Here is a 13,379-nt window from a genome sequence, read left to right as displayed (position 1 = left end):
CCCACTGTTTTCTGGATCTAAATTCCCGGAACCCCATTTCTCTAAATAGTGTTTCTGTTTTGGCTAGGTGGATCTTCCTACTGTGTTCTGGCATACATCTCTTATCTTTGTGCGCTTGTTCATATTGTTCATACTTGTGCTCCTCCCTAAAATGGTCTGTTTCTTCTGTGTGAGGTATCTGAGATCGTCACATTACCTTTTCTTCTGCTCTTACATTTCTTAATCATAAATCATATAGTCTGCATCAAACCATCATGAATGTAACTTGTATGTCACATTGTAATTTTCTGTATGTATCTTTTATTTCTTATTCTAGATGATAAGTTGCTTAAGAGCAAAGAACATATCTTCAATTATTACTTTTTGAGACCTTTCCACAAGTGTCAAAATTTTTAGCGTCGAACTGGGGTTCCTTCCTGCTCACAGCTCCACCATCCTCTGAGACACTGTATTTGTCTGTTTTCCAGCTTCGTAGAAAGAGACGAACTCACGGAAGAGTGCATAAGGATCAGATCTTAGAGTGGAGCACACCACTTGTACTCACAACCCATTCATGAGAGCTTAGTCACACAGTCACAACCAACTGAAAGGGGGAGACTGAGAAATGTAGGATCTAGCTGGGTTGCCATACATCCAATCCCAACTCTGTTTTAGTGGATGACTGGGAATCTGCACTGCAGTTATGTCACTAGCTCTTAATTTATCTGGCGATTAGTTTATAACTGTTATAGAAGAATTTATTGGTTCTTTGCCATCAATTCTAGTATTTCTGTAATCTGGCAAAATTCTTCCATATAGTTTTCCCAAATGATATGTTCACCATTTTATTTTTTTTAAATTCTATTCTAAATGTGTATAATTTCTTCTTTAGCACTATTTTTTTGTCTTTAAGAATATTTTTATGTTCTGTTGATCTTTATTAAAATAACTATCTATGGATATGTAATATGAAAATTAACATTTTGAAACTATATTGCTGCCCCAAAATAAGGTTATTTATCTCAAATTGTATTTGTAACCTGTCCCCTGCTTTCTCTCACACTCCTTCTCCCTTTCCCCAATAAAAAAGTCATTGAAAACCCAGGTCTATCCTGGTGGTTTCCCTTCTATTTACCAGAAATGTAGCAAACTCAGATATTTTCACTAGATGAAGATGCTATAAAAAAAGAAGTTAAAAGGTGTTTTATACATAGCATAGAAATGAGACAGTATTTATTTTCTGAAAAATATTTCCTTTATTACTGTTTCTCCATTGGAGATGATTATATTATTCAAAACATAATAAAGTAAAAAATATGTAAAAGAAGTAACAGAATAGTTGCCCTCCTTTTGAGCCACTGATTGTGGCTGTCAGTTTATGAAGATTAATTAAAATTTGTATGTATTACCAAAATAATTTTATTTTCATATGTAATATAATCACCAATCTCTCATTTTTTATGAGAATTTTTAATTAATTAAAATTTTTTTAAGTTTTTGTTTAAATTACAGTTAGTTAACATTCGTTTTGGATGTAGAATATAGTGATTCAGCATTTTTGTGTAACACCCAGAGCTCATTACAAGTGCACTCCTTAATCCCCATCACCTGTTAAGCCATTGCCCCCCACCCACTTCCCCTCTAGTAACTGATCATCACCAACCTGTTAAAAAATTCTTTATCTTTTTCACTATCTAATCTACACTTCCTTTGGACAATTATACATACATATTTTTTTTAATTTTTTTTTTAATGTTTACTTTTGGGAGAGAGAGGGAGGCAGGCTGCAAGCAGGGGGAGGAGCAGAGAGAAAGGAAGACACAGAATCAGAAGCAGGCTCCAGGCTCTGAGCTGTCAGCACAGAGCCCGACGCGGGGCTCGAAACCATGAACTGTGAGATCATGACCTGAGCCAAAGTCCGTTGCTTAACCGACTGAGCCACCCAGGCACCCCTGGGCAGTTATATTTTAAAATTTTTTTAAATGTTTATTTATTTTTGAGAGAGAGAGAGAGAGAAAGACAGAGTATGAGCGGGGAGAGGCAGAGAGAGAGGAGTCTGAATCAGGCTGCAGGCTCTGAGCTGTCAGCACAGAGCCTCACTCACGGCTCAAACTTCTGAACCGTGAGATCATGACCCGAGCCAAAGTCAGATGCTTAACCAACTGAGCCATGCAGGAGCCCCTGGACAATTATATTTTTAAGGGTAATGTAATGTAGTTTTATTAACAGGATTGCATGTTTTGTGTGTGCCTTAATGGTTCTCCAAAAGCAAGTAAACCCAAAAACAAAATCTTTATTTCTAAAGCAGCTGGAATATTCTCTTTTCTTAATATATACATTTAATTTTAGTTGAAAGAACAATTGAAGCCTGTGATCCTGATTAGCATTTATGTGTTGTTTTAACATATTTTAGATATAATTCAGAGAAATCTTTGGAATTTATACCGTTGAATTTTACTTTTCCAGCACGCTTTTATCAAGAATGCAAAGCCTGTATCAATTTTAAGAGACCTGATCACAGAAGCTATGGAGATCAAAGCTAAAAGACATGAAGAGCAACAGCGAGAACTGGAAGAGGAAGAAGAAAATTCGGTTCGTAATTACCCTCAAAAAGTTGATTTTTTTCCTTCCAAGTCATTTTTCTATAAATTTGGGGTTTTTTTCTTTAAATATGTCAATAGCACTTATTTTATTATACAAGGAGATGTGTTTATTAAATTTCAAAATATATTTTGTTTGCATCAAATGTTTGCTATCCTTTCCTGATGTCTTAAGAATTAGAGTGTAGTATCTAGTATCTAGATGACACTCAGTGTCATATTTGGTCAATTTTGTGTCATATCTTCTAGAACTTTCTTTCAACTGGCTATCAATTATGCTGTAAATAAAGGGTACCACAGTAGAAGATGGGTTGCTAGAGAAAGCAGGAGGACCATATAAGAACCTACCCGTTTATCCCATTTACTTTATATTCATGCATCAGTGCATCTTAATACCAAAATAATTATGTCTCACATTTTATAATGTTTAATGCTTATGTTCTTCACTAATGATGTTTTTCTTATTTCAAATTATAATTTTTTTTCTGGTTTAAGATCCAGAGATGAATACCTCATGGTACTCAGATAGTTGTAAAATCTGAAAGCACAAATATCATTTTATTTTTTTACTGATTGAAATGTCATTGATAATATCTGTATTTTCCCGTAGACTTTTTTAATCTTATAGTTTTAATCGTCTACAAATAGTATTATTTTGCTAATTACATTTAGTTTTAGTTTCAGAGACTGGTTATCCAATTGGGATTTCTTTTGAAATTCTTTTACCCGTTTCACCAGTTATTAAAACTTGTATCATGTGGTAGCTGAGGACAAGGACAAATATGCATCTTTGCAGAGCTGATTTACAATCATATTTTTTAGATTTGCAACTACGTCGGTTATTCATTTGGCAGTGACTGTGGACTGCCTTGTGAGACAGATGTTTTGAGCTTATATTCCAGATGTAAGATTTTTACTAATGAATTTGCCATTCAGAATTGTAAATAACATCTCTTTAAAGGTTTTTGTTTTTTTTAATTTATTTACTTTGAGAGAGAGAGAGAGAGAGCAAGCGAGCATGAGTACGGGAAGGACAGAGAGAGAGGAAGAGGGACAATCTCAAGCAGGCTCCACACTGTGCAGAACCCAAGGCGGGGCTTGAACTCAAGAACCATGAGATCATGACCTGAGCCAAAATCAAGAGTCAGACACTTAACTGATTTAGCTACCCAGTGCCCCAAGTTTTTGTTTGTTTGTTTTGTTTTGTTTTGTGTTTTGTTCCTTTGGGATTGTGTATCCATTCTATTAAAGTTAAGTAATACGGAATGAGGTAAAGACCTTGGTTCTTGCTTTCAAAGGGCTTTATAGCTCCCACCCTGGGTTCCTGTGTGATAATAGATATAGTTACTGATTTTTCTCCAATTAACATTTGTAAATGTTAATTTTTTTCTAGATTTTTTTTTTATTTTTAAAAGTACTTTTGTCATATATTATTTCATTTGATCTTTAAAAAAAGGAAGATTGGTCATGTACTATATATGTTATTATCCCATTTTGCAGATGAGGGAGATTGGGTTAGGAGAGAAGTGATTTACCAAAGTTCATAAAGCTAATGAGGAACCAAGAATAAAACTAGGTCTTGTACTTGTATGCTCCCATGTTCATTCACTAATACTTTATGCTCACTTTTTAATCAAATGTTTATTACTTAAAAAATAAGCAACATCGGATTATCAAAGTTGTACAATTTCTGATAAGTTTATATTCACAAAAATGTCTGTTTTTTGCCCTTATGTGGTGGTACCCGTCTGCCTTTCTTTCACCTTGTGCAGTTTTCTTATGGGTGCTGGGCTGGTGGACTGCCTCCAATTATCTGTCAATGGACAAGTGATTGTTTTGCTTAGTTCTGTCTTCCTGTACTTAACTGTAGACCAGTTTCCACTTTTGATGGATAGGGAAACATTGATTACTCCAGGGCTTACCAGTTTTTACTGGTTTTAAGACCTTAACGCTAGTCACTTAGGTTACTTTCTGCCACTTGAGTGCTCTCTTTCTTCATTTTCTTCTTCTCCACTGAGCTCCAGCCACATTGATCTTCTTTCAAATTTTTTATTTTTAATGTGCCAGAAACCTTTCCTCCCTCTGCTTGAAACATTCTTCTTCCCAAGAACTCAAGTCACTTGGTTCTCCTCACCTTTTGAGGCTCAGCTTTATATATCATGTGTCCCAAAACTTAGCAGCCTACCACAATACACATTTATTATTTCATGGTATCTGTAGATCAGTTATTTCAGAAGTGGCTTAGTTAGATGATTTTCAGGGTTTCTCATGAGGTTGCAGTCTAAGTGTTAGTGAGAACTGCAGTCAACTGAAGGCTTGACAAGAACTGGAGTTCTAAGGTAGCTCACTCATGTGGCTGTCCTGGGGCTGCTTCAGTTCCTCGCTGCGTGGACTCTCTCTAGGGCTACTTGAGAGTCTTCACAGCATGGAAACTGGCTTCTCTCAGAGGAAGTGATCCAAGAGAAAGAACAGGGAGGAAATCTCAATGCTTTTTATGACCTACTCTTGGGAGTTACATACTGTCACTTCTGCCTCATTCTGTTTGTTAAGAGAAGTTACTGGTCATAGAAATGGTGGAGTAGGGAGCTCTAAGAATCTGTGCCTCCACAGAAACAGCCATTAAGTTGGAAGAAAATCAAGTGACAAATCAACTTTTTCAAAACACTGAAATCGAATAAAAAGACTTACAGCAACCAGGATAGTGCTTACTGAAGAAGGAGGCTGCTAAATTTTGGTAAGATAGTGTTGTGGCATTTTTGTCTATATGCCTGCCATCCCCTATTTTCTATTTCTTTTTCTTAAAAAATTTTTCTTTTTAATGTTAATTTTTGTTGAGAGACAGAGTGTGAGTGGGGGCGAGGCAGAGAGAGAGGGAGACACAGAATCTGAAGCAGGCTCCAGGCTCTGAGCTGTCAGCACAGAGCCCGACGCGGGGCTCGAACTTGCAGACCGCGAGATCATGACCTGAGCCGAAGTCCGACGCTTAACCAACGGAGCCACCCAGCACCACCACCGCCCCCCCCGCCCCCAGCCCCCATATTGTAGTTCAGCAGCAGCCATGGGAACAGCAGTGGAGAGAGATGGTAGGGGAGAGCAATAAGAAGCTTGTGCTCAAAAAATTGTGGCTTTGCATTTTGACCTGTCTGGTGGTTCCCTGAGGGACCAGCACAGAGGCTTGCCTTTGTTTTGGCTCTGTTGAACTAGAGCAGCTTCCTGGATGGTGTCTGTAAAAAACAGCTAAATTTAGTAGAGCTAATAAACAAGTTCAGCACAGTTGGAGGGTATAAAATCAACATACAAAAATCAGTTATGTTTTTATGTACCAGCAATAAGTGACGGAAAAAGGAAATTAAATAAACAGTTCTATTTACCATAGTATCCAAAAGAATGAAATATTTGATAATAAATTAAAAAAATTTTTTAATGTTTATTTTGAGAGAGAGAGAGAGAACAGGAGGAGGGAGGGGCAGAAAGAGAGGGAGACACAGAATCAGAAGCAGGCTCCAGGCTCTGAGCTGTCAGCATAGAGTCCAGTGTAGGGCTTGAACTCACAGACTGCGAGATCATGATTTGAGCCAAAGTCAGATCCTTAACTGACTGAGACACCCAGGTGCCCCACCTGAGAATAAATTTAAGCAAGGAAGTAAAAGACTTGTAGAGTGAAAAGTACAAAACATTGCTGAAAGAAATTAAAGAGTACCTAAATCAATGGAAGGATATCCCGTATAAATGGGTTGGAGGACTTACTATTGTTAAGATAACAGTATTCCCCAAAGTGATTCACAGATCAATCCAGTCCCTATCAAGATATCAGTGGTCCTTTTTGCAAAATGCGAAAACCTATCCTCAAATTCAGATGGATCAAAGGGACCCCAAATAGCTAAAACAGTATTGAAAAATTAGAACAAAGTTGGAGTACTCACTTCCAAATTTCAAAACTTAGCATAATGCTGTAGTAATCAAATGTGATACTGGCATAAGGATAGACATATAGACCAATGGATTAGAATTGAGAGTCCAGAAAAACCCATATGTCCATGGCCAATTGATTTTCAACAAAGGTGTGGAGACTCTTTGGTGGAAAAAGAACCATCTCTTTAACAAATGGTAGTGGGACAACTGGATAGCCATGTAAAAAAGTGAACTTGGACCCCTACCTTTCATCATATACAAAGGCCTTTTAATATAAGATCTAATTGGATGGATCAGCAAACCAAATATAAGAGCTAAAATGTTAAAACTCTTAGGAGAAAACAAGTAATCTACCTGACTTTGGATTTGGCAGTGGATTCTTAGAAAACCAAATCACGAGTAATAAAGAAAAAAAATAGAAAAATTGAAATTTATCAAAATTTAAAACTCTATATATCAAAGGATATCATCAAGATATGAAAAGACATGCTATGGAATGGGAGAAAATATTCATAAATTATATACCTGGTAAGGGTCTAGCATTGAAAATATATAAAGAACCGTGGCACCTCAACAACAAAAAGACCTAATTGAAAACTAAGGAAAGAATTTAAGTACGCATTTCTCCAAAAATACACAGATGGCCAACAAGCACATGAAATGAGGGTCAGCAACATTAGTCATTAGGGAAATGCAAGTCAAATTCACCATGAGATGTTGCTTCACACTAACTAGGTGTGCTGTGATTAAACAAAAGCCAGGAAAATAACCACTGTTGATAAGGATATGGAGAAATTGGAACCCTCATACATTGCTGATGGAAATGTGAAATGGTACAGCTGCTGTGGAAAATAGTTTGGTAGTTACTTAAAACATTAGACATAGAATTACCATATGATCTAGAAATTCCACTTCTAAGTATATATCCGGAAGAATTGAAAACAGGTACTCAAATAAATACTTGTACATGAATGTTCCCAATACCATTCACAGTAGACAAAAGTAGGTTAATTGTGGTATATACACACAATGGAGTTTTAGCCATAAAAAGAAATAAAATAGGGATACATGCTACAGCATGGAAACCTTATACCAAGTGAAAGAAGCCACACATAAAAAGTCTTGTTGTATCATATGAATGATCTGAAACAGGTAAATCTTTAGAAACAAAAATCAGATTAGTGCTTGCCAGAGACTGGCCAGGGGGTGGGGGACGGGGCAGGGAAGTAGGGGAGATGGGGAATGATTGCTTGATGAGTGAAGTGTTTTTTGGGGTGGGGGGGTGATGAAAATATTTTGATACCTTATCAAGATAATGGTTGAACAACCTTGTGAATGCACTAAATGCCACTGATTGTACACTTTAAAATATTTTTATGTTACTTGAAGTTCACCTCAATTAAAAAATAAAAACAAGTCACTTAGTCTGCCCCACACTTAAGCAGAGAATTAGACCCTACCTTTTCAGGGAGAATTTCGGGGAATTTATGGGCATGTTTTAAAACTAATACAAAGTGTCCTTTGGCTACGAATTATTTACATTCTTTGCCCATGTGGAATATACTTACTACTTCTTGATAACTGTCTCTTCTTCACTCTGAGTATCATCCCTTTACATTATCAGCTCCCAGTTCAGTATTTTGTCTTCTAGATCACATTTGGAAAGAGATGAGAATCCTTTAGTCTAGCTTATCTCAGTTTGAAGATTGGCAAACTAAAGGTTAGTTATCTGCCCCCCACATACCCAAAATACAGTGCTGGGTCAGGCATAAGACTATCACTATAGACGGTTGTTTTCAAAGAGTGAGGACAGGAGGCACAATAATTAGCAGTCCATGGCAATTTTGGAATCCAGCCAAGAAAGTGTTAGAAGTTCTATTTGATTATTTCAGTTCTATTCCGGCCCTGTTTCTCAATGACTCTTTGCTGTGCCCTCTGAGTTCTTGCTTCTGTTCTCTGTGTCTTCCTTCCTTTTTCATAGGAAGACAGCCTATGTTTTGAACTAAATCATTTTCTCAGCCCCTTCCTGCCTGTAGAAGTTTGAGACTCCAGAATCCTCTTTTCATTTTGTGCTTTGTCCTAGTGAGACCATGCTGGTGGTGTTTCTGCCAAAAAACAATTGTGTGGGCACCCTATAAATCTTATTGTGGTTCACTCCATTAGACCAGGCGACACCCCTACATTTTGTTGAAATAATTGCTTCTTTACCGTGGTCTCTCCTAAGGCTGCTACGGGACAATGCCTTTAAGCTTCATAAAAGCCCTATTACGTATTTAGCTCTTTCTGAAGTCTTAGTAAAGGATTTTAAGGTCACCAATGCAGCTTGATTTTTAGACAATTTTTTCTGAAGGTGCCTTGGATTTGATGTTTGCTTGGAAGCTTTTTCATAATTGTAGCATTGTTTACTGTCTGTAGAGGCTAGGGACTTACTAAACCAACGAGTCCTGGTTCCTTTTTTAGTTACTCTTTCTTAAGCTTTTCTCTCTCCTTGTGCATTTTGTTATAAGCAGTAAAAAGAAACCAGGCATCACCTTAACACTCTGCCTAGAAATCTCCTTAGCTAGATGATATACCCAGTTTAACAGGTACATTTTTTACTTCCTGGTTACTGTAGATGACAGTGTCCTAAATTTTCTGCCACAGTGTAATAAGAATATCTTTTCTTCAAGATTCCAGACATTTATCTTCCCTTCCTCCTTAATGATGATCAGTCTTCTAACAGCCTTTCATGGCTCTGTGGGCTGGTTCTAATAGTCTCTTCAAAGTGCTTCCAGCTTCTACTCGCTGTACTGCTCCAAAGCCATCCCATCGATTTAGGTATATGTTACTGAGTCCTGTCCACAGTCAGGGTGAAGGGAATTAGGTTCCACCCTTCGAGGGGAGTACTCCCAAAGTATTGTGGACAAATTAAAAATCGCATCAGGTTTTTGGTGGTTGTTGTTGTTGTTGTTGTTGTTTTTTCAAATAATCCTTAATTCTTTGGAACTGACCTAGCATTTCTGAGTAAAATTATTACGTTCTTTTTTGTTGTTTTTAATTGGAATCATAAGAAAAAATTTGAAGTCTTAACAGAGTCCTAGTTTGAACAGTATTCACGTGCTTTGCTTTCGATTATGTTCTCAGGCAGTCGCTTCCATCTTGAGGTCATTTGTCAGTTTTCCCCCAATACAGTATACACACATGCTCACAAGAGCAGTGATAATGGATCTGAATTCCTCCTACACAGGTAAAAGTGTATCTCTACATTGCCAACATTTTTAGCAAATTTTTAAATCGGTAGTCATTTTCTCTCAGAAACATCCACATTGAAGGCTCAAAGTCTGTCATAGTTTGTCTTTATACTGTACATTCTTTTGGGATTCTCTTGCAGATTGGCTTAAAATTGGATTACATATACAGCTTTAAAATAAGACAGCTGAATACTCATAGAACTACTGTCTCTTGATGTTCAAGGCCAAATTACATCCTTGAAGCAATACTGTATTTTTCATAAAAGTGGAATATATTTACAAAATTTGCATTCATTTCTGACAAAGTCAACCCAAAGTTTGATATAGGTTATCTATATAAATTGCAGGCATATAAGACTTTTCTTATTCAGGTTATACTAACTTATCTATAGCATTCAAGATGTAAGCATGCATTTTGGCAGTTTATTAATTATACAACAAACACTATACATTCCATGTAGTTCTTAATCTCTAATTAACCAATGATTTTTATAAAGCTGGTTTTAAGTTAGCTCGTATGGTTTACTGAACTATTATACAGGCACTTGAATGAATGTTTAAATATTTATACAGTAAAAGAGTTGGTGCTTACTGTTTTTAAGTAAGAGAACAAGGCAAACACTCCACACATGATATGTTGGATGATGACTTAAAAATGGAATGGATGGTGTTAACAATAGAATTTGTGAGATAAGGTCCAGAAGGCACCGTTGACAAGCAGTTATTTTTAAAGTAGATTACAAGATTGATAAGGAGTTTACAAGAGTTGCTTTGTCACTGGAGTTTAGGCATTTCTCATGTAGATCACAGTGTTAAGTAAAATACAAGGAGTTGAACAGATGTAGAAGAATGTTACATTAAGTGAAATGTTGAGTAAAAAAATGGGATACTTCTTGATGTTACATGTGTGTATATATTGTATGCACGTATCAGGCCCTTTATTTTCACTTCCATCTAAAGAAAGGTGTTGTTGTATTTCATGTTAGTTTGGTAATGACTCAAAGAAAGAGATTTTGCCTATTAATTGGCCTGAGACTATATCCTAGAGGTTCTGTTTTTGGAAAAGAAATGGGGACTTTCTGGTGATTTCCTTATGGTTCGAACTCTAAGCTTGTCAGACTGTGGTCCTTAATGTCTTAGAGTGGCAAATCCCCTTTAAACAATTCACTGAAGCAGTAATTCTCAGCATGGGTGTGGGGAGAAATGCAGGGGTGCTTTGGAAAATTCACTCCCCTACAGATGATGATACAGCCTCCACTTGAGCATTTCTCGGAAGCTTCCTCCCTCTCCCTGCCCCTGTTTAATAAGGGAACTTCAAATCAGTCTACTTCTTGAGAACCTTTTGAACTAGGTAAAGAATAGGGGCGCCTGGGTGGGTCAGTTGGTTGAGCGTCTGACTTCGGCTCAGGTCATGATCTCACAGCTTGTGAGTTTGAACCCCGCATCAGGCTCTGTGCTGGCAGCTCAGAGCCTGGTGCCTGCTTCAAATTCTGTGCCTCCCTCTCTCTCTGCCCCAACCCACTTGCATTCTGTATCTGTCTCTCTCAAAAATAAATAAACATTAAAAAAAAATTAAAAAAAAATAGAACAGCAGCATCCACTTCAGTCAGTCCAGAAGCCTATAATGTACCTAGTTGGTTAAACGGGGTGGGGGTGGGAGATAGAATTTATCTAAGAGTAAGAAGACATTTGGCTTGGAGTTAAGTCCTGATTCTGTTCACATATAATTCTGTGTCTTTGGGCAAGTTACTAACCTCTCCACTTTCACCATCTGTGTAAGGGGAATTAGTGATAGACCACACATAACTCATAGAGTTCCTGTGGGGATGTGATTTTTAAAAATACATATAAGCACTTAGAACAGTGTGTTATGCATAGTATGCCCAATAAAGTTTAGCTCTCATCTTTACTAATGCTACTACTTGCCCCAGCAATAATGCTTATTAATTATAATATTTTAGCCATGTTTTTTTTTTGTTTTTGTTATTGTTTGGTTTGTTCAGTTTTTGGTTTCTTTGGTAGTAGTTGTTGCTGCTGCTGGTTTTGCTCCTCAAAGGGCCACCAAGATAATGTCACTGATCAGATTTGAACCAATATTTATATTCACAATTTCTTTTTAAGTATTGTAAGATGAATTTTAAGTGGCCAGATCTGTTTGGAAGAATTGGGGGAGATTTTTGTAAAACTACTTTAAGCTTATAAAAAATCTATTTGAAGAAAACCAGTAAATAAATTTATTGTCATTCCTTTGCTTCCTGAGAAGTAAATTAGATTTAGTAAGGAATAACTTGAGATTAAATTATTGATCAAAATTAAAATTCTTTAAAAGAATTAATCACTTGTTACTTCTCATTTTCCCCATACAATTAAATCACAGTTCTAAAAAACCCCTACACAGTGTTTACATAGTTATGACTATATAAATACTGTTTGCGGAGAAAAGTCATAATATATTTTGGTTACGTGCTCTTTCTTTTTGTGATTTCTGGAACTAATAATTGTCTCAGTTTTTGTTACTGTCATTTATAGTTGTTGTTGTTTTTCTATGTACCTATCTAATTTTTTTTCAAATGTTACATTCCTATGCTCTGTGTAGGAGTCATAGACTCTATGTTCAAACATAGATCATTCATTAATTTTGTACTTTGTTCAACTCCTTCTTTCCTGGCCCTCTCTCCTCCTGTAATCTGTATGACTGCTTTCTAGAGTCTGGAGCAGCTGTCACACTAAGACCTCCCTGCAACATCATCCTGGGAATTTCCTTTTGCTCTGTTCTGTAATGGATCCTCTGTTCCCTGGATCCTGTCTGTCTTATTTCCTCATTTTGATGGGCCCTATCTCCCAGGAGCTTCCAGACATTTGCAGTTGTTTTGTTTTGTTTTTCATACCTTGTATATCTGACCATGTCTTTATTCTACCTTTACCCATGAGAGATTGAGTATAAAATTCTGGATTGGAAATAATGTTCCCTTAAAATTTTGAAGGCTTTGTTCTGTTTTCTAACTCAGCGGAAGACAAATGACAGTCCAATACCTGATCTTTTAGGTGTTTTATGGAAGATTTTTAGATCTTTACTTTTCCCTTTTCTTTAAAACTTCCATGGTGCTGTGCCTTGTAGATATTTTTTCATTCATTGTGTGGAGTGCCTTTTGGCCCTTTTAATTTGGAAATACTCTTAAGTGCTGTGTAATTTTATTTTTGCTTTTTCACGATACTTTTATCTCATTACTTCTCTCTGTTCTTGTGCATTTTCTCACTCTGGAACTGCTTTTGTTTGTTTATTGGACTTCATAGACTTATCATTCAGTGATCTTTTCTGTTTTTTTTTTTTTCTCTTTTTGTTTTTTCTTAGAGGTCTCCTCAAGTTTATCTTCTAAACTTATTTTTTCCCCATGTCAAATATTTAATTTCTAAGATAATCTCCTCTTCTTCGTTGTTATTATATTATCACTTTGAATTTTCTTTTGCTTCCTACCTTGTCTGTGTTTCCTTTGTTTTGATCTGTGACTTTTCATTTTATGGACTTTCTTCAAAGGTCTAGTGATTATATTTGATATAAGCACTAAAATTGCCTACTGGAAACTCAGTGTGTAAGAGTGAACCTTACTATAAAAGATGTTAGGATCCATTGTTCTGGGGCCTGAATTTGCTTGCTTTT

The 13,379-nt window shown here is 36.5% G+C and overlaps 1 protein-coding gene across 1 annotated transcript in view; it reads left to right on the top strand.

Moving 5' to 3' along the window:
* Nucleotides 1–13,379, top strand: part of STK3 (serine/threonine kinase 3) — a 281,104-nt gene that overhangs the window by 153,609 nt on the left and 114,116 nt on the right. Inside the window, exon 8 of the mRNA XM_043601459.1 lies at nucleotides 2,446–2,571. Within this exon, the coding sequence (XP_043457394.1) occupies nucleotides 2,446–2,571 (126 nt within the window). The remainder of the gene's footprint in view (nucleotides 1–2,445; nucleotides 2,572–13,379) is intronic.

The sequence above is a fragment of the Prionailurus bengalensis genome, chromosome F2 (assembly GCF_016509475.1).
Source record: "Prionailurus bengalensis isolate Pbe53 chromosome F2, Fcat_Pben_1.1_paternal_pri, whole genome shotgun sequence".
NCBI lineage: Eukaryota > Metazoa > Chordata > Mammalia > Carnivora > Felidae > Prionailurus > Prionailurus bengalensis.
The sequence above is the reverse complement of the archived record's forward strand: the minus strand, read 5'-3'. Positions and strand labels throughout refer to the sequence as shown.